Below are 25,959 nucleotides of genomic sequence, written 5' to 3' on the forward strand. Positions count from 1 at the left end.
TAGCAGGTTGTGTCCTGTAGCAGGTTGTTTCCTATAGCAGGATGATTCCTTTAGCAGGATGTTTTCTAAAACAGGTTGATTCCTTAAGCAGGATGATTCTTACGGCAGGTTGTTTTCTATAGCAGCTTGATTCCTATAGCAGTTTGATTCCTATAGCAGTTTGGTTCCTATAGCATGCTGATTCCTAAAGCAGGTTGATTCCTAGAGCATGTTGATTACTATAGCAGGTTGATTCCTATAGCAGGTTGATTCCTATAGCAGGATGATTTATATAGCAGGATGATTCCAATAGCAGGTTGATTCCTATAGCAGGTTGATTCCTATATCAGGTTGATTCCTATTGCAGGTTGATTCCTATAGCAGGGTGATTCCTATAGCAGGATGATTCCTATATCAGGTTGATTCCTATATCAGGTTGATTCCTATAGCAGGTTGATTCCTATAGCAGGTTTTCTATAGCAGGTTGATTCCTATAGCAGGTTGTTTTCTATAGCAGGTTATTTTCTATATACAGTTGTTTCCTAAGTAGGTTGTTTTCTATTGCAGGTTGTTTCTTAAAGCAGATTGATTCCTATAGCATGTTGATTCCAATAGCAGGATGATTCCTATTGACGGTTGGTTTCTATAGCAGGTTGATTCCTATATCATGTTGATTCCTATAGTAGGTTGTTTTCTATAGCAGGTTGATTCCTATAGCAGGTTGTTTTCTATAGCAGGTTGATCCCTGCAGCAGGTTAATTCCTATAGCAGGTTGATTCCTACGGCGGGTTTATTGCATGGTTTCCTATGAATTAAGTTTGTGGATGAACTAAAGATCTGGTAAGGCCTCAGAGACACACCCTTCACATGCACACACACACACACACACACACACACACACACACACACACACACACACACACACCACACACACACACACACACACACACACACACACACACACACACACACACACACACACACACACACACACACACACACACACACACACACACACACACACTGCATGCTGTTTTCAGTGTGATGGTCGAGGTAAAAGGTGTGTGGAGGGGAAAGACTCCTTGAAGTCATTTCTAAGAGTGACAGCTGCTTGTGTACCCAGAAGTTCTAGGAGACAGCCCTGGTTTAGTATTGTGATTAACATGTCTACGGTTGCAGTGTGAATTAATCCCATATTGGTGATTCCTCCTGTGGGCGTTACAGAGAGAGTCATGTCTCTGATGGACACTTGTGTGACATTTGGACACACACTCCAGTCCTCAAACACACACTCCAGTCCTCAAACACACACTCCAGTCCTCAAACACACACACACACACACACACACACACACACACACACACACACACACACACACACACACACACACACACACACACACACACACACACACACACACACACACACACACACACACACACACACACACACACACACACACACACACACACACACACACACACTAATGAGAGGGCACACAGACATGACCTGGGTATGGATGGAGACTGGAGATACACGATGACATGCACATGCATGAACATAGATGGTTGTTGTTGTGAGAGAAGCAACTCACAGCATTAACCTCAAATCTTCTCTTCACTTATTTTTTCCTGTTTCCTTCTGTTTCCCTCCCCTCACGCCCTCTCTCCTCTCATCTCATTTGTCAGGTACTGCTGGTAGTTGCCTGCGTCGGTTCAGCACCATGCCATTCATGTTCTGTAACATCAACAACGTGTGTAACTTCGCCTCCCGTAACGACTACTCCTATTGGCTGTCTACACCCATGCCCATGCCCATGAGTATGGCCCCCATCACAGGAGAAGGCATCAAACCTTACATCAGCAGGTAGGGAGGGAGGGAGGGAGGGAGGGAGGGAGGGAGGGAGGGAGGGAGGGAGGGAGGGAGGGAGGGAGGGAGGGAGGGAGGGAGGGAGGGAGGGGAAAGATACAGTAGGGGACTATGATTTGATAACGTCTAAGGGTGTTTTCACACTTGGTCCATTTGAGACATTTTTTGTGAACTCAGTGCATTTTTTTAGTGCAGGGTAAACACTCCAAAGGAATTCAGACCCTCAAAAGAACCCCTGAAGCTGAGACAATCTCGAGAGGTGGTCTGAGATCAGATCACTTCATTAGGGCAATGTGAATACAAAGCTCCCCAGGTTCACTTGTCATTATTCCTGCACCACACACTAGACTACCGTAACACTGTCTCCCCTGACAGAACCCCTCACACTAGACTACTGACATAACCCCTCACACTAGACTACTGACATAACCCCTCACACTAGACTACTGACATAACCCCTCACACTAGACTACCGACATAACCCCTCACACTAGACTACTGACATAACCCCTCACACTAGACTACTGACATAACCCCTCACACTAGACTACCGACATAACCCCTCACACTAGACTACCGACATAACCCCTCACACTAGACTACCGACATAACCCCTCACACTAGACTACCGACATAACCCCTCACACTAGACTACCGACATAACCCCTCACACTAGACTACCGACATAACCCCTCACACTAGACTACCGACATAACCCCTCACACTAGACTACCGACATAACCCCTCACACTAGACTACCGACATAACCCCTCACACTAGACTACCGACATAACCCCTCACACTAGACTACCGACATAACCCCTCACACTAGACTACCGACATAACCCCTCACACTAGACTACCGACATAACCCCTCACACTAGACTACCGACATAACCCCTCACACTAGACTACCGACATAACCCCTCACACTAGAATCCCGACATAACCCCTCACACTAGACTACCGACATAACCCCTCACACTAGACTACCGACATAACCCCTCACACTAGACTACCGACATAACCCCTCACACTAGACTACCGACATAACCCCTCACATTGGTTCCACAAAAGAGAAGATGATGATGTGCGGGTTTGCTGAAAAAATATTGATTAGCGATTGTCAAGGTTGCACAGGAGTTCCAGAATATGTGTGGAGTTTTTAGTTCAGATTATTTGTTTGCAATATGTGGATCTATAGGCTAAGAGAGAGATTCATAAACTGTTTATTGATTGTGGGGTTTGAATAGTGTGAGAAGACAACAACATAGGGCACAAAATCGTTCTAGCTCTTAAAGGGGCAGTAGCCTACATTGGGTGTACCATTTTCAATTAGGCCAACAGCATTATTTAATCTGCAGTTATTCTTCTGCTATTTAATCTGTTACCAATAATATTTATATGTAATATTGATGTAAAATGTAAATATTATCTTCTGATTAAAATTATTATGTCTAATCTTTTAACTAAATGCAATGTTTTCAAGGGTTGGAACCGGTTCAGGAAACAGAACCGAAAACCGGAAAATAACACAATTATTTGAGCAACAGAACCCAAACCCAAAACGAAAGTTATATATACTGTTCTGGAACATAACTGTTATTTTAAAAACATGGGAACCGGTTAATAATGTTATTTTACGTTCCAGGCATTTTTTCCATTCCCACAAAAATCTCAACAAAGCGCCTATGCAAAGCCCTCACTCTGTCACTCAGAAAGTTATTCCAGTGTCTGGCTGCCAGCTGGATGTGCCAGTGGGTGTTTGTATGCTACCTGCCCCTCCCCTTCTGAAGCATAGGTTACTGTAGCCCCTCCCCCTCTGAAGCATAGGTTACTGTAGCCCCTCCCCCTCTGAAGCATAGGTTACTGTAGCCCCTCCCCCTCTGAAGCATAGGTTACTGTAGCCCCTCCTCCTCAGAAGCATATGTTACTGTAGTCCCTCCCCCTCAGATGCATATGTTACTGTAGCCCCTCCCCCTCAGATGCATATGTTACTGTAGCCCCTCCCCCTCTAAAGCATAGGTTACTGTAGCCCCTCCCCCTCATATGCATTTGTTATTGTAGCCCCTCCCCGTCTAAAGCATAGGTTACTGTAGCCTACTGACAGCGTTACAAGCGTAATTCAGAAATTAGGGAGAGATGTTTAATTAGAGAATGGATTTACTTTTTCAATACTAGTTAAGGATACTATAGTTATCATGTTTCACATTGGATTTATTAACTACTAAAAGGTAAGATGTGTTTTTAATTTTAGTGCTGCTTTGCACACACAAGTTTGTTAGATAGCTAGCTAACATTTGCTCTGGTCCAAAGTTAAACCAACACAGAAGTTCAAAGACATTCAAAGTTCCTCCATAGAAGGCGCTCCTCCGTAGGTATAATTCTGTGGTCCTAATTCAGATAATGCATATTATAACAAGATGTCCAGCGCTTCGAGGCAAGCTTCCTCCATCCTCTCTTGCTTGCACCTCACCCTCTAAATTTCAGTTGCATCTTGCACCCTGTTTCATTATAATGAAACCATGCTGTGGCAGCAAAATACAATTTCCTCTTAACAACTTTCCTATACAGATTAAATCACTTACCCGCTCCACAGCAAGCTGTTCTATCCACACTGAATGGTGAAGTAATTTAATGTCACGCTAAATGTAAAAAATATATATATTTCAGAGGTTTAAAAAATAACCGAAAGGAACACTATAAAACCAGCCTTTTTTTGGTTTGAATCGGTTCAAAACTGTATTTTGCTGGTTGGAATGGCATCAAACACATGGAAACGATTCCACTGATTCCGCTCCAGCCATTACCATGAGCCCATCCTCCCCAATTAAGGTCCCACCAACCTCCATGTGAAGTAGGTATATCTCGCTGTACGATAACACGTTCTGATGGAATGGCTTGTCCTGTACTTTTACCTAGTACATTGAGTGAATGCTTGTGGAGGAAAAAAATAAATATTGGTTCCTTTTCTAAACATAACAATGTGAATGCAAAGAGGACTCAGACCATCAAATAGGTGACGTGAACTGGCAAAAGAGTCTGGCAAAAGAGTCTGGCAAACTTTGGTTCAAAAGTAAAGGCAGTGTGAGCGTTCTAAGATCTCTGAGACTAGATGTGAAAAGTGTGTGTTTAACTCCTCGGTGTGTGTATGTTATTAGGTGTGCAGTGTGTGAGGCCCCTGCCATGGTGATCGCTGTGCACAGTCAAACCATTCAGATCCCCACCTGCCCCAACTACTGGGAACCACTGTGGATCGGATACTCCTTCATGATGGTACACACAGACACACACTCTCTCTCTCACACACACTCTCTCTCTTTCTCTCACACTCTCACTCTCTCTCACTCTCTCTCTCACTCACTCACTCACTCACTCACTCACTCACTCACTCACTCACTCACTCACTCACTCACTCACTCACACACACACACCAACCAACCCTTGCCAAAGTACACATGAATCAAGTTTTACATTTTAAGTGTGTTAACAACACATATTCAAAGCCCACTATATCCACACACAAATTCCTCTTTATTTCACTCTTCTCTCTTGCTCTCTCGCTCTCCCTCCACCTCCCTCTCTAACAGCACACCAGTGCAGGTGCTGAGGGCTCTGGTCAGGCTCTGGCCTCTCCTGGCTCCTGTCTCGAGGAGTTCCGGAGCTCTCCCTTCATCGAGTGTCACGGCCGAGGGACCTGCAACTACTATGGCAACACATACAGCTTCTGGCTGGCCACTGTCGACCAATCAAAAATGTTCAGGTACCATCAATAAATCGACCAATGATTTTCCAAACAGGAAATGTTTAGGTACAAGACACTGAGGTTGCAACTGAAATAGCACCCTATTCCCTATATAGTGCACTCTAGCTAGAACTGGAAGTGCTAGCTAAACAGATTGGTTATTTTCATATACGATGTAAATATCCCAGTGATCATACAGTGATGCCAACCCCTGACCTGTAACCCCTGACCCATAACAGGAAGCCACAGTCAGAGACGCTGAAGGCAGGTAACCTATCGACGCGCATTAGCCGCTGTGTGGTCTGTATGAAGAGGACGTAACAGCGTGGTGGCAACCGTTGCCGGGGACGACCGACAACGACAATGGCGGCAGGCGGGCGGAGTGGGGGTGATGTTGACGTCTCCGTGAGAACAAGGTGGAATTCCAATGGTGCATTGTCTTCCGGAAACAGCAACTTAAATGGTGCTACTGTGCAACACAGCAAGAAAAGAAAAAAAAACGTTGATAAAATGAATTTATTTAATCTTTTATTATTTTTACTTACCTCAAGTACGTCAAAAAGAAACACACAAAATCCACAAAAGGTGCCATGGTGAATGTGTGACAAAAGTGCATTTTGTTTAAATTTTTTCTCTATTTCGCAGAGAATATATATATATATATAAAGTGTTATCAATAATGGTAACACTTCATTTTAAGGGGTCCTTATTACAGTGTAATTAGATGTGTAATTGCGCTGTATCAAATATTGTAGTTAATTGTAATAACTCATAGTCACACTGTAATAACAACATGTAACTGGTGATAATTGCAGTCTGTAATTACAGAGGTGTAACAACAAATGCTTGTTACCATGCTTACCATGCTTGTTACCATGCTTACCATGCTTGTTACCATGCTTGTTACCATGCTTACCATGCTTGTTAGGAAAGTCTCCACTAAATTCACCAATAAGTGTCAACTGTCACAAGGTTGTAATCTCTTCTGGACAGATGTTCTGGGTCCAAGATTACAACGTTTCGTGAGTAGGCTCTAATTACCTACCCCCAATAGGCTCTAATTACCTACCCGTGAAGGCGCATGCTTCAAAATCTCCACTCGTTGTTGCTAGCAGTTGCCCCCCAAAAGTGTATCAACTTGGTTGAGTTTCCAAAAACAGATCAGGTATAGGACAACCTCACTGGGGTCTACCATATGGGTGTCATACCCTGAATTATAATATATATATTTTACTTATAATGAATGTGTATGTTGTCCATTATGTGGGAGGATAAAACCACAAGTACACCGCAGACTACATATAATATCTGCATAAGTACAATATAATTACTAGATGTTACACAGGGTTTCAGATAGTTAAAATGAAGTGTATCTTGATGGTTACTTACTTGTAATTAACGTGTACTTATATAGTACATTGCCCACCCTGACAACTTGGCCCTCATTGTAACGCTTCTGGAAGCACCATCCAAGTGAGAAAATAAACACACTAGTATACAACAGAGTACATGTAATATATGTATAAGTACAATGTAATTACTTCTGCTAGCTAATCCAAAAAATCTCAACAGATTGCATGGAAAGTCTATTCCGTAGATGATAACTAACTAGCTAGCTAGCCTAGTTGGTAGGCCCAATAAAAACGGCATCTAACATTTGCTAGCTAGCTAGCCAACACAAGGCTAGCTAACTACCTATGTTAAATCGTCCAGCAGAATTCATGTATCAAAAAAGGTAGAACAAATTGCATGGAAAATGTACTTTCTCTCTCCTGTGTTGATGTTTTTGACCTACAACACTTTGTTTTTTTTCGCGGAAATCATTCATATCTGGATTTTGCACAATGACCTTCTCGACCCTGTTTTTTGCACACTGTTACATGATGTCAGCATCAACACGTGGGCACGTTCGAGGTCATTATTTCGAGCATGTTGCACAAATGGGAAGATTTTGACATGATGCTTTAATTCCTGCAAAAAAAAGTATAATTGCACCAATGCATCCCATCTAAAAGTGAGAATGTTCCTCAACAGTGAAACCCTTGCAAAGTTACATGATGGAATAAGAGTTTGTCTTATGACCATTTTAAGTGCATTTATATACCATTATTCAACCAAGCTTAATAGGCTTACAATTTGGCAGCACGAATAACTATCTCACAATTTTAACCATAACTGTTTGTGTCTAAAAATGTTTAATTGATGGTTAAAGTAATTGACCAATTGTCAAATGCACCATTAAATAAAAAATAAAAAACAATGTTGATGTGAACCATTTGGGAACCCGTTTTTGCCGTTGGACCTGGGTATCAGACTCAAGATCTTTTTTTGCAGAGTTGTGTCAATGAGGTGGTCGGTTTTTAATTGGCTAACACTTATCACGTGGTTTGTGCAGGCTGAAATATGGTGCGTTGGGATACTATCGGAAACTGTAACATTTATAACAAGCATGGTAACAACCATTTGTTGTTACACCCCTGTGTGTAACAATATTTACCACCAGTTACATATTGTTATCACAGTGTAACTATAAGTTAGAGTTATTACAATTAACTACAGTATTTGATACAGTGTAATTACATATGTGATATGGACCCATTAAAATGAAAGGTTACCAAAATAATATGTGGATTTTTGGTTATTGGCACAGACGAGGTACATCATTTTGTTTTTAGACAGATGTGCTATTTTTTAGTTTTTTGTATTTTTTGTTTTGTTGTTACCAAATCGGCACTTTGACCTCGGAACATCAAAGAGAACAGATGCACTGATGAGCTTTCTTAGCAAGACTGCTGATTTTCTAGGCTTACATTTTTTTAATGAATCTTTCCATCGTTCTTTTTTAAAAGTTTTTTCTCCTTGGTGCTACTAACTAACACTGCTGTATCTCTCCCAGCCCGTTAACTACTGGCCTTTTTTCTCTTCATGTAAGTAATTCAATGTGTATATTATGTAAGACATAAAATAGGTATTTAGCTATATTACGAATTTCTGGGTTATTTTTGTTTGTTCACTCTGCTTCACACATTGCATTGATTTATGGATTCATTAATTCACTCACTCGCTCACAAATATTGTACAAAGTATGGCATCAATAAATGAAACAGTATTTTCTATATATATATATATATATATATATAAAAAGTATAATTATACCAACTTTATTTGGATACGGGCCTGAGGTTTTTTCATCATTCATTTATTTTATCTCCAAAAGGTCGTAATTTTTTTCCCATTTCACAAAACTATTGACTGTTGTCCTCCTCCTGACAACAAAAGTGTTTCCCGGTCAACTAATCAAAGACCCTATCCTATGATGATGTACTGTGTATGATAATGCTAATCACTCAAGCTTTTATATTTGATTTTTACTAGTAATCTATCGTTGAATGCGATAATAGGTTGATCATTAAATCCACTCCACACCTTAATAGAAAATGACTAAAGTAAAAGTGAGAGTCACCCAATAAAATACTACTTGAGTAAAAGTCTAAAAGTATTTGGTTTTAAATAAATCATTTCAAATTCCTTATATTAAGTAAACCAGATGGCACAATTCTCTTGTTTTTATTTTATTTACGACTAGCCAGGGTTACACTCCAACACTCAGACATCATTTACAAACTAAGCATGTGTGTTTAGTGAGTCCACCAGATCAGAGGCAGTAGGGATGACCAGGGGTGTTTTCTTGAAAGGGCGTGAATTGGACCATTTTCCTGTCCTACTAAGCATTCGAAATGTAACGAGTACTTTTGGGTGATAGGGAAAATGTATGGAGTAAAAAGTACATGATTTTCTTTAGGAATGTAGTGAAGTAAAAGTTGTCAAAAATATAAATAGTAAAGTAAACTACAGATACCCCAAAAAACGACATAAGTAGTACCTTAAAGTATTTTTAATTAAGTATTTTACACCACTGATTAATTCACATCTTTACTCTGGTCTACATTGTCCCACTATGAACTGGCGGTAGTACATTGTGTATTGTTATGTACTGCAAGAATAGAATTGAATAGAATTTGGTCTATTATTTCTTTTTCTATTCTAAGGCCAATGAGGAGAGCTGTAGGGGGATGATTCTTCCTGTGATGTTTTTCCAAGCTACTTTTTTATTATTATTGTAATGTACTTCTGGGGTGTGAAAATCTATTGTTGTTTTTGTTTATTTCATGTTATGTTATTCAGAAGTTGTTATAAACTTTTAAGACTGAAAAATAAACCCAAAGTCCATCGTTTTGTGTGCAAATGTTTCCCCCCTATCTTGAAAGTGCACACTATTTTGAAAGTGCACACTATTTTGGAAGTGCACACTGTCTTGGAAGTGCCGATAAAGATTAGGCAGGATGATTTTTTTTTTTTTTTATGAGCATGGCCTTATTTCTATTACAATAAGCAATAAGGAAATGGCAGTGCAATTTCTTCACAGTGCATCTTTAAGTGAAAGTAGAAAAAAAATGCTATGAAATATAGCTAGCTCTCTCTATCTCGCTTGTTTCTCCTTCAACTTTTGTATTGTTTCACTATTTCTATTTTTATTAAATTCACTAAGGAGGATGGTCCTCCCCTTTCTCCTTTGAGGAGCCTCCACTACTGTAACAGTACCTTGACTAATGTCCTTCTGTGCATTGTCTTATCGTCATGCCTGCAGCTCACACAATACACTTTAATCCTGCACTGCCAAGCTTCAAGGAGACATTGACTATGCTAGACAATCACTAGAGATATGATTGCATATCATAGAATGGAGTAGAATTACTGTCTGTAAATCAATGTTGTAATTCACACCATACTGTACGGTGAGGGTTCCACCACTTTGCTATGGGAGAAACTGTAATGTCTCAAAGCCACCACTTGAGGGAGCAAGATGAAGGGAGGAGGGAACAGTGGATCAACGTCAGTCCCTAAATAACATTTAAAAAGCTAATGAATTAATCTAAATTAGCTTACATATACCTAAATAGCCCTTATTAAAGAAAACCAATAAAACACAAATAGATCATTAAACCACACTGCAAGCTGTTTTGATTCCTGATATAGTTATTTACTCTAGTCCTATTACTATTGTCCTCAGGTCACGTTAAAGCTACCTGTCTGTTTCTCACAATGGGTCTTTAACTCTAATATTAGACCCATTATAGGCTCATTGAGTAGCGTAGAATGATGAATTAATCCTTTTTTAAGGACTTGGGCTTGGAAGGATGTGACAGTACGTGTCTCTCTGTGGCCCCATACATACTCAGTTGTACAACTGATGTAGCCTACAATGCATTTGACACAACGGTTTTGATACAACCATTGTGCAGTGTCTCCACAACGCTTGGGATAGCCCAGCCATAGGGCAGTTCAGGCAAGCACCAGGTGGATTGGTACATATTTAGGATAATAGGATAGAATAATAGGCTAGGGTAATAAGCTAATTGGATAATAGAGTAGGATAATAGGATAGAATAATAGGCTAGGGTAATAGGCTAATTGGATTATAGACTAGGATAATAGGATAGAATAATAGGCTAGGGTAATAGGCTAATTGGATAATAGACTAGGATAATAGGATGGAATAATAGGCTAGGGAAATAGGCTAGGATAATAGGCCAGGGTAATAGGCTAATAGGATAATAGACTAGGATAATATGATAGAATAATAGGCTAGGGTAATAGACTAGGATAATAGGCCAGGGTAATAGGCTAATAGGATAATAGACTAGGATAATAGGATAGAATAATAGGCTAGGGTAATAGGCTAGGATAATAGGCTATTAGGATAATAGGCTATTAGGATAATAGGCTCGGATAATATGATAGGATAATAGGATAGGATAATATGCTAAAAGAATAATAGGCTAGGTTAATAGTCTAGGATAATAGGATAGTTAGCAATTAAGATCAGTTAAGAGCATTGGGCCAGTAACCAAAAGAGCTCTGATTCGAATCCCCAAGCTGACTAGGTGAAAATTCTGTCGATGTCCCCTTGAGCAAGGCACTTAATTACTCATGTAGTTCGCTCTGGATAAGAGCGTCTGCTAAATGACTAAAATGTCAAATTGGCAAATCGCGCAGTTAAGACACTGATGCCCTTTGCAACCACAGACCTATGTGAGAGTGGATTCTCGGCCTTCACTAGCATGAAAACTAAATACAGGCACAGACTGTGTGTGGAAAATGATTTAAGTCTCTCTCTAATACAACCCAACATTGCAGAGTTATGTGCATCCTTTCAAGCACACCCTTCCTCATTAACCTGTGGTGAATTATTCATAATTTGTTATGACAAAATAAGTTTTATCTGTAAGATGGCTAAATATAGAGAAAATTATTGATTATTATTATATTATTATTTCTGCTCTGGTCCTATAAGAGTTCTTTGTCACTTCCAACGAGGCGGGTTGTGACAAAAACTCACACTCATTCTAATGTTTAATAAATGTATCGTATAGTGTGTGTGTGGCAGGCTTACAAAGATGTCAAAAAACAGGTGTATTCCTATTGCAGGTTGTTTTCTATAGCAGGTGGAATACTATAGCAGGACGATTCCTATAGCAGGATGATTCCTATGGCATGTTGATTCCTATGGCATGTTGATTCCTATAGCAGGTTGATTCCTATATCAGGTTGATTCCTATGGCATGTTGATTCCTATAGCAGGTTGATTCCTATAGCAGGTTGATTCCTATAGCAGTTTGATTCCTATAGCAGTTTGATTACTATAGCAGGTTGATTCCTATAGCAGGTTGATTTATATAGCAGGATGATTCCTATAGCAGGTTGATTTATATAGCAGGATGATTCCAATAGCAGGTTGATTCCTATAGCAGGTTGATTTATATAGCAGGATGATTCCAATAGCAGGATGATTCCAATAGCAGGTTGATTCCTATAGCAGGTTGATTTATATAGCAGGATGATTCCAATAGCAGGTTGATTCCTATAGCAGGTTGTTTTCTATAGCAGGTTGTTTCCTATAGCAGGATGATTCCTATAGCAGGATGTTTTCTAAAACAGGTTGATTCCTTAAGCAGAATGATTCCTACGGCAGGTTGTTTTCTATAGCAGGATGATTCCTATAGCAGGTTGATTCTTATTGCAGGTTGATTCCTAAAGCAGGTTGATTCCTATAGCAGGTTGTGTCCTGTAGCAGGTTGTTTCCTATAGCAGGATGATTCCTTTAGCAGGATGTTTTCTAAAACAGGTTGATTCCTTAAGCAGGATGATTCTTACGGCAGGTTGTTTTCTATAGCAGCTTGATTCCTATAGCAGTTTGATTCCTATAGCAGTTTGGTTCCTATAGCATGCTGATTCCTATAGCAGGATGATTTATATAGCAGGATGATTCCAATAGCAGGTTGATTCCTATAGCAGTTTGATTCCTATAGCAGGTTGATTTATATAGCAGGATGATTCCAATAGCAGTTTGATTCCTATAGCAGGTTGATTTATATAGCAGGATGATTCCTATAGCAGGTTGATTGCTATAGCAGGTTGATTCCTATAGCAGGATGATTCTTATAGCATGTTGATTCCTATAGCAGGATGGTTTCTATAGCAGGTTGATTCCTATAGCAGGTTGATTCCTATTGCAGGTTGATTCCTATAGCAGGTTGATTCCTATAGCAGGTTGATTCCTATAGCAGGTTGATTCCTATAGCAGGTTGATTCCTATAGCAGGTTGATTCCTATATCAGGTTGATTCCTATTGCAGGTTGATTCCTATAGCAGGGTGATTCCTATAGCAGGATGATTCCTATATCAGGTTGATTCCTATATCAGGTTGATTCCTATATCAGGTTGATTCCTATAGCAGGTTGTTTTCTATAGCAGGTTGATTCCTATAGCAGGTTGTTTTCTATAGCAGGTTGATTCCTATAGCAGGTTGTTTTCTATAGCAGGTTATTTTCTATATACAGTTGTTTCCTATAGCATGTTGTTTTCTATTGCAGGTTGTTTCTTAAAGCAGATTGATTCCTATAGCATGTTGATTCCAATAGCAGGATGATTCCTATTGTCGGTTGGTTTCTATAGCAGGTTGATTCCTATATCATGTTGATTCCTATAGTAGGTTGTTTTCTATAGCAGGTTGATTCCTATAGCAGGTTGTTTTCTATAGCAGGTTGATCCCTGCAGCAGGTTAATTCCTATAGCAGGTTGATTCCTACGGCGGGTTTATTGCATGGTTTCCTATGAATTAAGTTTGTGGATGAACTAAAGATCTGGTAAGGCCTCAGAGACACACCCTTCACACGCACGCACGCACGCACGCACGCACGCACGCACGCACGCACGCACGCACGCACGCACACACACACACACACACACACACACACACACACACACACACACACACACACTGCATGCTGTTTTCAGTGTGATGGTCGAGGTAAAAGGTGTGTGGAGGGGAAAGACTCCTTGAAGTCATTTCTAAGAGTGACAGCTGCTTGTGTACCCAGAAGTTCTAGGAGACAGCCCTGGTTTAGTATTGTGATTAACATGTCTACGGTTGCAGTGTGAATTAATCCCATATTGGTGATTCCTCCTGTGGGCGTTACAGAGAGAATACAGAGAGAGTCATGTCTCTGATGGACACTTGTGTGACATTTGGACACACACTCCAGTCCTCAAACAAACAAACAAACACACACACACACACACACACACACACACACACACACACACACACACACACACACACACACACACACACACACACACACACACACACACACACACACACACACACACACACACACACACACACACACACACACACACACACACACACACTTTCAAGGAGCGGGACACTAATCTGGATGCTTATAAGATATCCCGCTCTACCCTCAGATGAACCATCAAACAGGCAATACAGGATTAATATTGAATCCTACTACACCAGCTCTGACGCTCTTCGGATGTGGCAGGGCTTGAAAACTATTACGGACTACAAAGGGAAACCCAGCCGCGAGCTGCCCAGTGAAGCAAGCCTACCAGACAAGCTAAATGCCTTATATGCTCGCTTTGAGGCAAGAAACACTGAAGCATGCATGAGAGCACCAGCTGTTCTGGACAACTGTGTGATAACGCTCTCGGTAGCCGATGTAAGCAAGACCTTTAAACAGGTCAACATTCACAAAGACACGGGCCAGACGGATTAACAGGATGTGTACTCAAAGCATGCGCTGACCAACTGGCAAGTGTCTTCACTGACATTTTCAACCTCTCCCTGGCCAAGTCTGTAATACCTACATGACAGACGGTCCCAAGACAGAGACATGGACGCCCAAGGAAGCGAAGGAAACCTGCCTAAATGATTACCGCCCCATAGCACTCACGTTGGTAGCCATGAAGTGCTTTGAAAGGTTGGTCATGGCTCACATCAACAGCATCAGCCCGGATACCCTAGACCAGGCCTGGGCAACTCCAGTCCTCAGCGGCCTGATTGGTGTCCACATCACTAACGAACTATCATGGTCCAAACACACCAAGACAATCGTGAAGAGGGCACAACAACACCTTTTCCCCCTCAGGGGACTGAAAAGATTTAGCATGGGTCCCCAGATCCTCAAGAAGTTCTACAGCTGCACCATCGAGAGCATCCTGACCGGTTGCATCACCGCTTGATATGGGAACTGCTCGGCATCTGACTGTAAGGCGCTACAGAGGGTAGTGAGTACGGCCCAGTACATCACTGCTCAGAGGGTAGTGCGTATGGCCCAGTACATCACTGCTCAGAGGGTAGTGCGTACAGCCCAGTACATCACTGCTCAGAGGGTAGTGCGTACGGCCCAGTACATCACTGCTCAGAGGGTAGTGCGAACGGCCCAGTACATCACTGCTCAGAGGGTAGTGAGTACGGCTCAGTACATCACTGCTCAGAGGGTAGTGAGTACGGCCCAGTACATCACTGCTCAGAGGGTAGTGCGAATGGCCCAGTACATCACTGCTCAGAGGGTAGTGCGTACGGCCCAGTACATCACTGCTCAGAGGGTAGTGCGAACGGCCCAGTACATCACTGCTCAGAGGGTAGTGCGTACGGCCCAGTACATCACTGGGGCCAAGCTTCCTGCCATCCAGGACCTCTACACCAGGCGGTGTCAGAGGAAGGCCCAAAGAATTGTCAAAGACTCCAGTCACCCAATTCATAGACTGTTCTCTCTGCTACCGCATGGCAAGCGGTACTGGAGCGCCAAGTCTAGGACCAAAAGTGTCCTTAACAGCTCTACCCCCAAGCCATAAGACTGCTGAACAAAAAATTGCATTGACCCTCTCCCCCAATTTGTTTTGTACGCTGCTGCTACTTGCTGTTTATTATCTGTCCATAGTCACTTCACCTCTACCTACATGTACAAATGACCTCGACTAAACTGTACCCCTCCACATTGACTCGGTACCAGTACCCCCTGTGTATAGCCTCAATATTGTTATTTTATTGTGTTACTTTTTTATGATGTTTTTTGTTGTTGTAAATATTTTCTTCAACTGCGCTGTTGGTTAAGGGCTTGTAAGTAAGCATTTCACGGTAAGGTTGTATTCGGTGCATGTGACAAAACAAAGTTTGATTTGATTTGACACACACAGAGAGAAGAAGGAGAAGAAGAAGAGATGGTCAGGGTGAGTTGCAGAGCCAGACCACTTAGCTCACACAGAAGCAGCTGGTCACATAGGTGGGGAGTCAAGTACAGTGGAAGGATCTGGCGGACGGTCCCGACAGAGACATGGACGGGAAATGACCACGGAGAAAGTGAGTGATGGTAGAGGAGAGAAGTATGAGGAGAGGTTTGGCAAATTCCAGGTCCATGAACTGACCTTACCAAGCCATACAAATGGAACTGAGAGAAACAGTATGAACCCACAATGATAAAAGGGAGGAATGATGGTGTGTGCGTGTCATACACCAGATGAAAGCTCTCTACATTGTCTGTAAATTCCCTAACCTTTCTTCTTGATGAACTGCCACATATGAAACACACACACTCTGAGACTTGGGACAGTGCTGTTTTGAAACTCAAGTTCGCCACAAATATTACCTCTCCTGAGAGATACCCGCTAGGTATGTGTGTGTATTTCTGTGCTGCCTGCTGCTAACAGAAGCAGTAATTAAACTCTACCAATCACATGATTGTGTTGAAATGCCCTCCATACCAACCCCACACAGCAGGACTGACCTACGTCACACACACACACACACAGTCATATCTCCATACCTCCAATGCCCCTGTGGAGGTCAGTCTGTCAGCAAGGCAAGGGGAGCCTCATCTCCCTGTGACGGAGGACATTTCCCTGGAAGAAACGGCACCAGGGCTGCACCCCCCCCCCCCCAGGGCCTGGCCCGGGGTGAGCAGTATGTCCTCCAACTTGATGGCGGAAACATTATGTAGAAAAAAAGTTGAAATAGCAGAGTTTATCAGGAGCCTATCAGACTGCTGCTTTCCATTGCAGTGCCATTCTAATGTGTGTTTGTGCATTCTGTGTGTGTGTGTGTATTTATTAAGGATCCCCATTAGTTCCGGCAAAGACAGAAGCTACTCTTCCTGGGGTTTATTAAGGATCCCCAATAGTCCCTGCCAAGGCAGCAGCTACTCTTCCTGGGGTTTATTAAGGATCCCCAATAGTCCCTGCCAAGGCAGCAGCTACTCTTCCTGGGTTTATTAAGGATCCCCATTAGTTCCTGCCAAGGCAGCAGCTACTCTTCCTGGGTTTATTAAGGATCCCCATTAGTTCCTGCCAAGGCAGCAGCTACTCTTCCTGGGTTTATTAAGGATCCCCAATAGTCCCTGCCAAGGCAGCAGCTACTCTTCCTGGGTTTATTAAGGATCCCCATTAGTTCCTGCCAAGGCAGCAGCTACTCTTCCTGAATCCAGCAACATTAAGGCAGTTATATACAATTTAAAATATTACATGACATTACATGTGTGTTTGTTTTTGCGCGCATGTGTGTGTGTGTGTGTGTGTGTCCAGTGGCTGGGTGGTGGCAGGTTGTGAGGGATCAATAGATGTGATATTATGGGTCAAGTAGATAACTGACTAGAGGACAGGATAAGACCTGGTAAAGAACTTCAGAGGGATGACTGGCTCTCATGTTGTCTGCATCTGTGTCTTATGGAGACCAGCGTATTTTCTGAAGTTGTGTTCAGGTTGTGGTCAGGTTGTAGTCAGGTTGTAGTCAGGTTGTGGTCAGGTTGTAGTCAGGTTGTGTTCAGGTTGTAGTCAGGTTGTGGTCAGGTTGTGTTCAGGTTGTAGTCAGGTTGTGGTCAGGTTGTTGTCAGGTTGTGGTCAGGTTGTGTTCAGGTTGTGTTCAGGTTGTAGTCAGGTTGTGTTCAGGTTGTAGTCAGGTTGTAGTCAGGTTGTGTTCAGGTTGTAGTCAGGTTGTGTTCAGGTTGTTGTCAGGTTGTAGTCAGGTTGTGGTCAGGTTGTGGTCAGGTTGTGTTCAGGTTGTAGTCAGGTTGTAGTCAGGTTGTTGTCAGGTTGTGGTCAGGTTGTAGTCAGGTTGTGTTCAGGTTGTGGTCAGGTTGTAGTCAGGTTGTGGTCAGTTTGTGGTCAGGTTGTGGTCAGGTTGTGTTCAGGTTGTAGTCAGGTTGTAGTCAGGTTGTGTTCAGGTTGTTGTCAGGTTGTGGTCAGGTTGTAGTCAGGTTGTTGTCAGTTTGTGGTCAGGTTGTGGTCAGTTTGTGGTCAGGTTGTGGTCAGGTTGTAGTCAGGTTGTAGTCAGGTTGTGGTCAGGTTGTGGTCAGGTTGTAGTCAGGTTGTAGTCAGGTTGTGGTCAGGTTGTAGTCTGGTTGTGGTCAGGTTGTGAGGGATCAATAGATGTGATATTATGGGTCAAGTAGATAACTGACTAGAGGACAGGATAAGACTTGGTAAAGAACTTCAGAGGGATGACTGGCTCTCATGTTGTCTGCATCTGTGTCTTATGGAGACCAGTGTATTTTCTGAAGTTGTGTTCAGGTTGTAGTCAGGTTGTGGTCAGGTTGTTGTCAGGTTGTGGTCTGGTTGTGGTCAGGTTGAAACCTGACTGAAGAAGGCAGACTTTTGCTCATCTTTTTAGTGACCAGAAGAATATGTGCCTCTACAGCCATGACCCCAGGTTGACCTGCATGTTGTTCAACAGGGAGATATCAGCACATCTTCCAGGAAGAGCTGAGACACATCTCTGACTTAGACCCTTACCGTCATTGCTTGAGCCTTTACAGAGACTCAGAATGTGCTTCGTCTATGAATTTGAGTGTGACTACATTTTTTCCAACCCCTTCCCACATCTATTTACCAAAACAGTGTGGGGGTTGACCACTTTGTTATTGTTTGAGGTGCAGATTGCCCCTTTAAGCATGGGAGGCGGACGGGAAAGGCCTATATACTTCTCTGTGGCGGCTGATCAAAGCCAGAGCTCAGCTGATCGCTGTCCTGTCCCTGTGACTGTTATGTGGACTTTACCTTGTTTTGACAATCAGGAGCCTCTCTCTCTCCCCCTGTGGACTTTGGGACTAACACTGGGTTAGTCAGAGAACTAGAAATATATCTACAGTATAGTGGAGTGAGAGAGAGAGAGAGAGAGAGAGAGAGAGAGAGAGAGAGAAAGAGAGACAGAGAGAGAGTGAGAGAGAGAGACAGAGAGACAGAGAGAGAGAGAGAGAGAGAGAAAGAGAGACAAAGAGAGAAAGAGACGAAGAGACAGAAAGAGCGAGAGAGACAGAAGCCCACTACTAGCATGTTCTATCTGATAACAGTGTTTGTGTCCAATTAGAATGTGTTTCCTTCAGGAATCTGGAAATACCAAGCCCATTCCCAACCCTCTAGCTGTCAGAAATACAGTATTTCAGTTCATAGTACACCGAGGTCATAAAGTAACCATGACAAAATGTTTCCTTACACTGCTCGGCCATGGTATCACACTTTGTTTACTATAGTCTGACCTTCCAACAGTTGTGGGCTGTGGTTCTGTTTTGGCCCAGTTAGTTTATAGCAGTTTCCCAATCTGCTACTTGAGAACCCTCAACCGTTCCATTTTGTAGTCCACTATGGTCAAAAGTAACCCTGACAGCAGTGGGATTCGAACCCACTCCCCCGAAGAGACTGGAGCCTTAATCCAGCACCGCTCAGCCACACTATCACACAGAGTGAGGAGCTATCTATAGCCCAAAGCTGTCACTGCAACCAGAGGCCATGACTCACATCTCAGAGTAGCAGTGTTGATGTAGGATCAGTTTAGACTTTCACATCACAATGAATAATCATGTGTGTATGTGTGTGTGTGTGTGTGTGTGTGTGTGTGTGTGTGTGTGTGTGTGTGTGTGTGTGTGTGTGTGTGTTTGTCCAGTGGCTGGGTGGTGGCAGGTTGTGAGGGATCAATAGATGTGATATTATGGGTCAAGTAGATAACTGACTAGAGGACAGGATAAGACTTGGTAAAGAACTTCAGAGGGATGACTGGCTCTCATGTTGTCTGCATCTGTGTCTTATGGAGACCAGTGTATTTTCTGAAGTTGTGTTCAGGTTGTAGTCAGGTTGTGGTCAGGTTGTTGTCAGGTTGTGGTCAGGTTGTGGTCAGGTTGTGGTCAGGTTGTAGTCAGGTTGTGGTCAGGTTGTAGTCAGGTTGTAGTCAGGTTGTAGTCAGGTTGTGGTCTGGTTGTGGTCAGGTTGAAACCTGACTGAAGAAGGCAGACTTTTGCTCATCTTTTTAGTGACCAGAAGAATATGTGCCTCTACAGCCATGACCCCAGGTTGACCTGCATGTTGTTCAACAGGGAGATATCAGCACATCTTCCAGGAAGAGCTGAGACACATCTCTGACTTAGACCCTTACCGTCATTGCTTGAGCCTTTACAGAGACTCAGAATGTGCTTCGTCTATGAATTTGAGTGTGACTACATTTTTTCCAACCCCTTCCCACATCTATTTACCAAAACAGTGTGGGGGTTGACCACTTTGTTATTGTTTGAGGTGCAGATTGCCCCTTTAAGCATGGGAGGCGGACGGGAAAGGCCTATATACTTCTCTGTGGCGGCTGATCAAAGCCAGAGCTCAGCTGATTGCTGTCCTGTCCCTGTGACTGTTATGTGGACTTTACCTTGTTTTGACAATCAGGAGCCTCTCTCTCTCTCTCCCCCTGTGGACTTTGGGACGAACACTGGGTTAGTCAGAGAACTAGAAATATATCTACAGTATAGTGGAGTGAGAGAGAGAAAGAGAGAGAGAAAGAGAGAGAGACTGAGAAAGAGAGAAAGTGAGAGCGAGAAAGAGAGAGAGAAAAGTGTTTGTATCCAATTAGAATGTGTTTCCTTCAGGAATCTGGAAATACCAAGCCCATTCCCAACCCTCTAGCTGTCAGAAATACAGTATTTCAGTTCATAGTACACCGAGGTCATAAAGTAACCATGACAACTGTGAGTGACAACATTTTTCCTCACACAACTTTGTTTACTATCGTCTGATCTTCTAACAGTTGTGGGCTCTGGTTCCCTTTTGGTCCAGTTTCCCAATCGAACTGAACACCCCAGAACCATCAATTTAGTAGTCCACTATGGTCAAAAGTAGTGGGATTCGAACCCACGCCCCCAAAGAGACTGGAGCCTTAATCCAGCACCGCTCAGCCACACGATCACACAGAGTGAGGAGCTATCTATAGCCCAAAGCTGTCACTGCAACCAGAGGCCATGACTCACATCTCAGAGTAGCAGTGTTGATCTCAGATCAGTTTAGACTTTCACATCACAATGAATAGGATTTTATGGACAGATCCTTGATCAGCACTCTGAGACACTTTGTGGATACAGGCCCAGGAGGACTCCCTTCTGTAAACATATTTATAGACAGTGATAGGGTAACATGGGGTGGGAGAGAAACATAAACGAAGTTGTGTGGCCGAGCGGTCTACTGAACTGGTTCAAGGCTGTAATCTCCTTGGGGCTGTGGGTTTGAATCCCACTGCTGTCAGCCTTCCTTTTGACCAGTGTGGACTATTAACTGGAACAGCCTGAGGTACTCAAAAGAGTAGCCTGAGAAACACTAAGCTGTTTGGACCAAAAGGTAACCAGAGCCAACAACTACTAGAAGGTCAAACTTTGACCTAAATGTCACTTTTAGAAAGGTGATCAAACTATCAGGGCTGTTTTTTGGTTAGTTGCTTTCTGGATATAGACCTTTCGAAAGCCAAGCGCATTTGATCAAGAGTCAATAATTGACATGTACATGTGTATGATGGGGTAACATGCATGTATCGTGTTGAGTGTGTAGTGACTATTTGTATACAGCAGTTCTGTGTGTCTAAGACAATTTCCCCTCGGGGAGATGAACATTAATACTATCATACACATTTTGTTACATTACAGCCTTATTCTAAAATGGATTAAATTGTTCCCCTCATCAATCTACACACAACACCCCATAATGACAAAGCAAAAACAGTTTTTTAGAAATCTTTAGAATTTTATAAAACATTTCAAACTGAAATATAACATTTACATAAGTATTCAGACCTTTTACTCAGTACTTTGTTGAAGCACCTTTGTCAGTGATTACAGCCTTGTGTCATCTTGGGTATGACACTACAAGCTTGGCACACCTGTATTTGGGGAGTTTCTCCCATTCTTCTCTGCAGATCCTCTCAAGCTCTGTCAGGTTGAATGGGTACCAAAACAATATGAGATGTTCGATCGGGTTCAACTCCGGGATCTAGCTGGGCCGCTCAAGGACATTGAGACTTGTCCTGAAGCCACTCCTGCGTTGTCTTGGCTGTGTGCTTAGGGTCGTTGTCCTGTTGGAAGGTGAACCTTCGCCCCAGTCTGAGGTCCTGAGCACTCTGGAGCAGGTTTTCATCAAGGATCTCTCTGTACTATGCTCCGTTCATCTCTCCCAGTCCCTGTCGTTGAAAAACATCCCCGCATCTTGCTTTACCGTAGGGATGGTGCCAGGTTTCCTCCAGAGGTGACACTTAGCATTCAGGCCAGAGTTGAATTTTGGTTTCATCCGACCAGAGAAACTTGTTTCTCATGGTCAGAGTCCTTTAGGTGCCGTTTGGAAAGCTCCATGCGGGCTGTCATGTGCCTTTTACTGAGGAGTGGCTTCTGTCTTCCCACTCTACCATAAAGGCCTGATTGGTGGAGTGCTGCAGAGATGGTTGTCCTTCTGGAAGGTTCTCCCATCTCCACAGAGGAACTCTGTCAGAGTGACCTTCTCCCCCGATTGCTCAGTTTGACCAGGTCGCCAGCTCTAGGAAGAGTCTTGGTGGTTCCAAACTTCTATTTAAGAATGTGTTCCTGGTGACCTTCAATGCTGCAGAAATGTTTTGGTACCCTTCCCCAGATCTGTGCCTTGACACAATCCTGTCTCAGAGCTCTACGGACAATTCCTTCTACCTCATGGCTTGTTTTTTGCTCTGACATGCACTGTCAACTGTGGGACCTTAAATAGACAGGTGTGTGCCTTTCCAAATAATGTCAAATCAATTCAATTTACCACAGGTGGACTAATCAAGTTGTAGAAACATCTCAAAGATGATCAACAGAAACAGGATGCACCAAAGCTAAATTTCAATTCTGATGGCAAAAGGGTCTGAATACTAATGTAAATATGTTTATTTCTAAAAACCTGTTTTTGCATGATCATTATGGGGTATTGTGTGTTGATTGATGAGGGGGGGGGGGGGGAAATAATGTTATCCATTTTAGAATAAGGCTGTAACGTAACAAAATGTGGAAAAAGTCAAGGTGTCTGAATACTTTCAGAATGCACTGTACATGTGCAAACACACACACACACGAATACAAAATGAGGGACAGTTGACGCGGTCAGATGTACATTAACACATTTTTATTGCAATAGCTCTATCGAAAGCAAAAAAAAGTCTGATAAATATAAACACTATGCAACGCTCAACATTCCTTCAATAGAGCCTCCCCCTCCCCCCCCCCAAAGTAAATGAGAAATAAAGAGAAGAAAAGAGGTGCCTTGAGGAGCTGTTAACATGAAGAAAAACAACTGTATGCTATTTAAAAGGGGGGGAGGGGGGTGGAATCCCCCAAGAACAGTTATTTTGAAAATCATTGTTATTTGAATTTTTTCCCCTAAAGACGTACGTTGCTGAGAAAATATAATGCACATCTGAGGATCAACACCTCCACAGTATGAAGAGAACGGTCTGTTCCGTAAAGCTAAATTACAAAGCCATTCAATTCTGAAACAAAACACAGGTAGCAATGAAAATGACACCTTCCTCATCACTGTGGTGGTTGCCATCAACCAACCAGTTGTTATTTCGTACTACACAGCAGCAAATAAAATAGTAATAGTTACAAAACATTAGGCAGCGATTTTTACTTCTTTTGACTTTTTTTTCTCTTTTTTTACAAAACTGCAAAATTTCCAAGTCGTACTTTTTGGAAAAAAGTTTCTCCTGTCTGTAGTTTAAAAATGATTTTAAACCCTCGTCTGTCTTTAAGAGTCTCAACCAAAAGTATCAACACAACACCAACAAAAACTACAGAGATTCTGCTCTTTTCTGTAAACTAGATAAAACAAAGAAAATACAACTGCATATGTTTACGCAGTACCACTTACTTCCTCTGTAATATATTATGTAGGTATCATCATCCACATTTTTCCATTCTTTTCTAAAGGGTTTGTTATTCTTTACTCAGAACACTATGGCCCTTTTCAAAACATCCACACTAGCATACAACTTAGTATGCACACTAGTAGCTTGTCGCACACTACTGAGAATGCAAGTCCAGTACATGTCTAGAATGGAGTTTTAGGACGTGGCCGTAGTGGCCTATATCAGATCAGGACAACAGAATCCTCATTCACTAAAACTAAATCGTAAGAAAAACTGAACAATGCCGATAGGCTTGATAATCGATACTCATCTTTCTGATTGATTGAATTGATTAGGTAAGACTTCTCAATCACAGAAAGTATTTTGCCAAATAAAGCTTTTGTATTGGTCAAATCTAATAGCTCAAAGCCAAAAAGCGCTGCAGAAAAACCTAAAGAAATGAAACATTGTCAAACTAAACGTACCCGAAATATGAAAGCAACAAAGTTTATTTCAGCGCATATCGTAACCTTTGAAATTCCAACGTTTTTTTTTTTTAAACAAATAAAAGTTTAAAATTTTGCAGACAAATCACAGTACAACCTTTAAAATGTGTTCCAACCATAGAATTAGAATGATGATAATTCTAGTTCTATAGTTCCAGCCTTGGTAGGTATGGTAACGGTTCCTTTTGCATAACATAACAGTAGGTTCTGTGCCATATAACTGTACCATAGAAGACATTGGTTGTACCAAATGGGGTAAAACAGGTTAAGTCACCCTATTCCTGGAGTGGTAGCTAGATGGGATGTGACTGGTTGTTGAAAGGGTTTGGGGTCAACTTTCTCATATTGTCCTCTTTTCTACACCAACCATTATATCATCACCATGATCGCCCTCTTACTGAAAACACTTTTTTTTTGCTTTTCACGTTCTCTCTCTTTTCGAAACAAAATTTCAAGCTCGTTTTTATTTCCACTAACATTTTGGAGAGGGAAGGAGAGGAAGAGGAGAAGGAGGGAGGCAGTTTAATGATCAGATGAGTACAAAAACAAAATGTAAAATATCCAGTCACACCTCCTCCTCCCTCCGTTCCTTGTTCCGTCCATCTCTCCCTCCCTCTACACCCCTACAGTGGGTTAACTACAGAAAAGCCTGGCAGAGATTATACCGCAAAATACACAACAGTCCTCTAGGACTAACTGCTTCCAGCCTTTCAGAAGGGAGAGATAGAGGTAAAAAAAAAAAATATGAAAAAAGTGGAATACAAAAACCCATGGCACACTTTAGTCAAAATACATTCAGCGGAGATCAGTCCGCTGAGGTTAAATCTGTAGTTAACACTAATCTGTACCCATTGGATTTTGCTCTTATGCGCTGTACTATAAATGCAAACATCATGTACAGCTTTGTAGCACAGCACTGCTTAATGTTGTGGTATTTAAACCAGTGGTGAAAAAAAAGTACATCAAATTGTCACTTGCATAAAAGTAAAACACTGAAGGGAAAATAAAATGATAAAGAGGAAGGTCTTCAGCTTTACGACGGTCGTTCTAGCACTCCTCGATTCTCAAGTTGTGTGCTGACACTTGTTTTGTTTTTTTAACTTCTTTCCTATCAGAATATAAAACCGATGAGTCTCGTTGTGTGGTGAGTTGATGGTGGAAATGTGCGTTGTTTTTGGCAAGGTGCAAAAAAACGTGTGACATGTAAGGGCAGCTGTTGTGTCGACGCGAACAAAGCGACTGATTACAAGCAACATTGGACAGAAAGTATTGCACCGTTTTCAACCCTTTGTTGTAGCTACACTTCCCCAGCGCTAACCCTAAAGTCATTTCCAGCAAACCACTGG

The 25,959-nt window shown here is 42.2% G+C and overlaps 2 protein-coding genes across 2 annotated transcripts in view; one reads left to right on the forward strand and one right to left on the reverse strand.

The window, feature by feature from the left end:
• Window positions 1–1,647: 1,647 nt before the first annotated feature.
• Window positions 1,648–9,828, forward strand: LOC145861787 (collagen alpha-3(IV) chain-like). The gene is made up of 4 exons (XM_082965289.1): window positions 1,648–1,845; window positions 5,010–5,124; window positions 5,439–5,611; window positions 5,833–9,828. The coding sequence occupies exons 1-4, from the start codon at window positions 1,703–1,705 to the stop codon at window positions 5,912–5,914; spliced, it is 513 nt and encodes a 170-aa protein (XP_082821415.1). The 5' UTR covers window positions 1,648–1,702; the 3' UTR covers window positions 5,915–9,828.
• Window positions 9,829–23,368: 13,540 nt separating this feature from the next.
• The window catches only part of LOC123728760 (insulin receptor substrate 2-B), a 23,643-nt gene continuing 21,052 nt past the window's right edge, over window positions 23,369–25,959 (reverse strand). Inside the window, exon 2 of the mRNA XM_045701564.2 lies at window positions 23,369–25,959. This exon is cut by the window's right edge and continues 1,296 nt beyond it. The gene's annotated coding sequence lies outside the window, so the exon portion shown is untranslated.

Source organism: Salmo salar, chromosome 18 (assembly GCF_965601325.2).
Source record: "Salmo salar chromosome 18, fSalSal1, whole genome shotgun sequence".
Classification (NCBI taxonomy): Eukaryota; Metazoa; Chordata; class Actinopteri; order Salmoniformes; family Salmonidae; genus Salmo; species Salmo salar.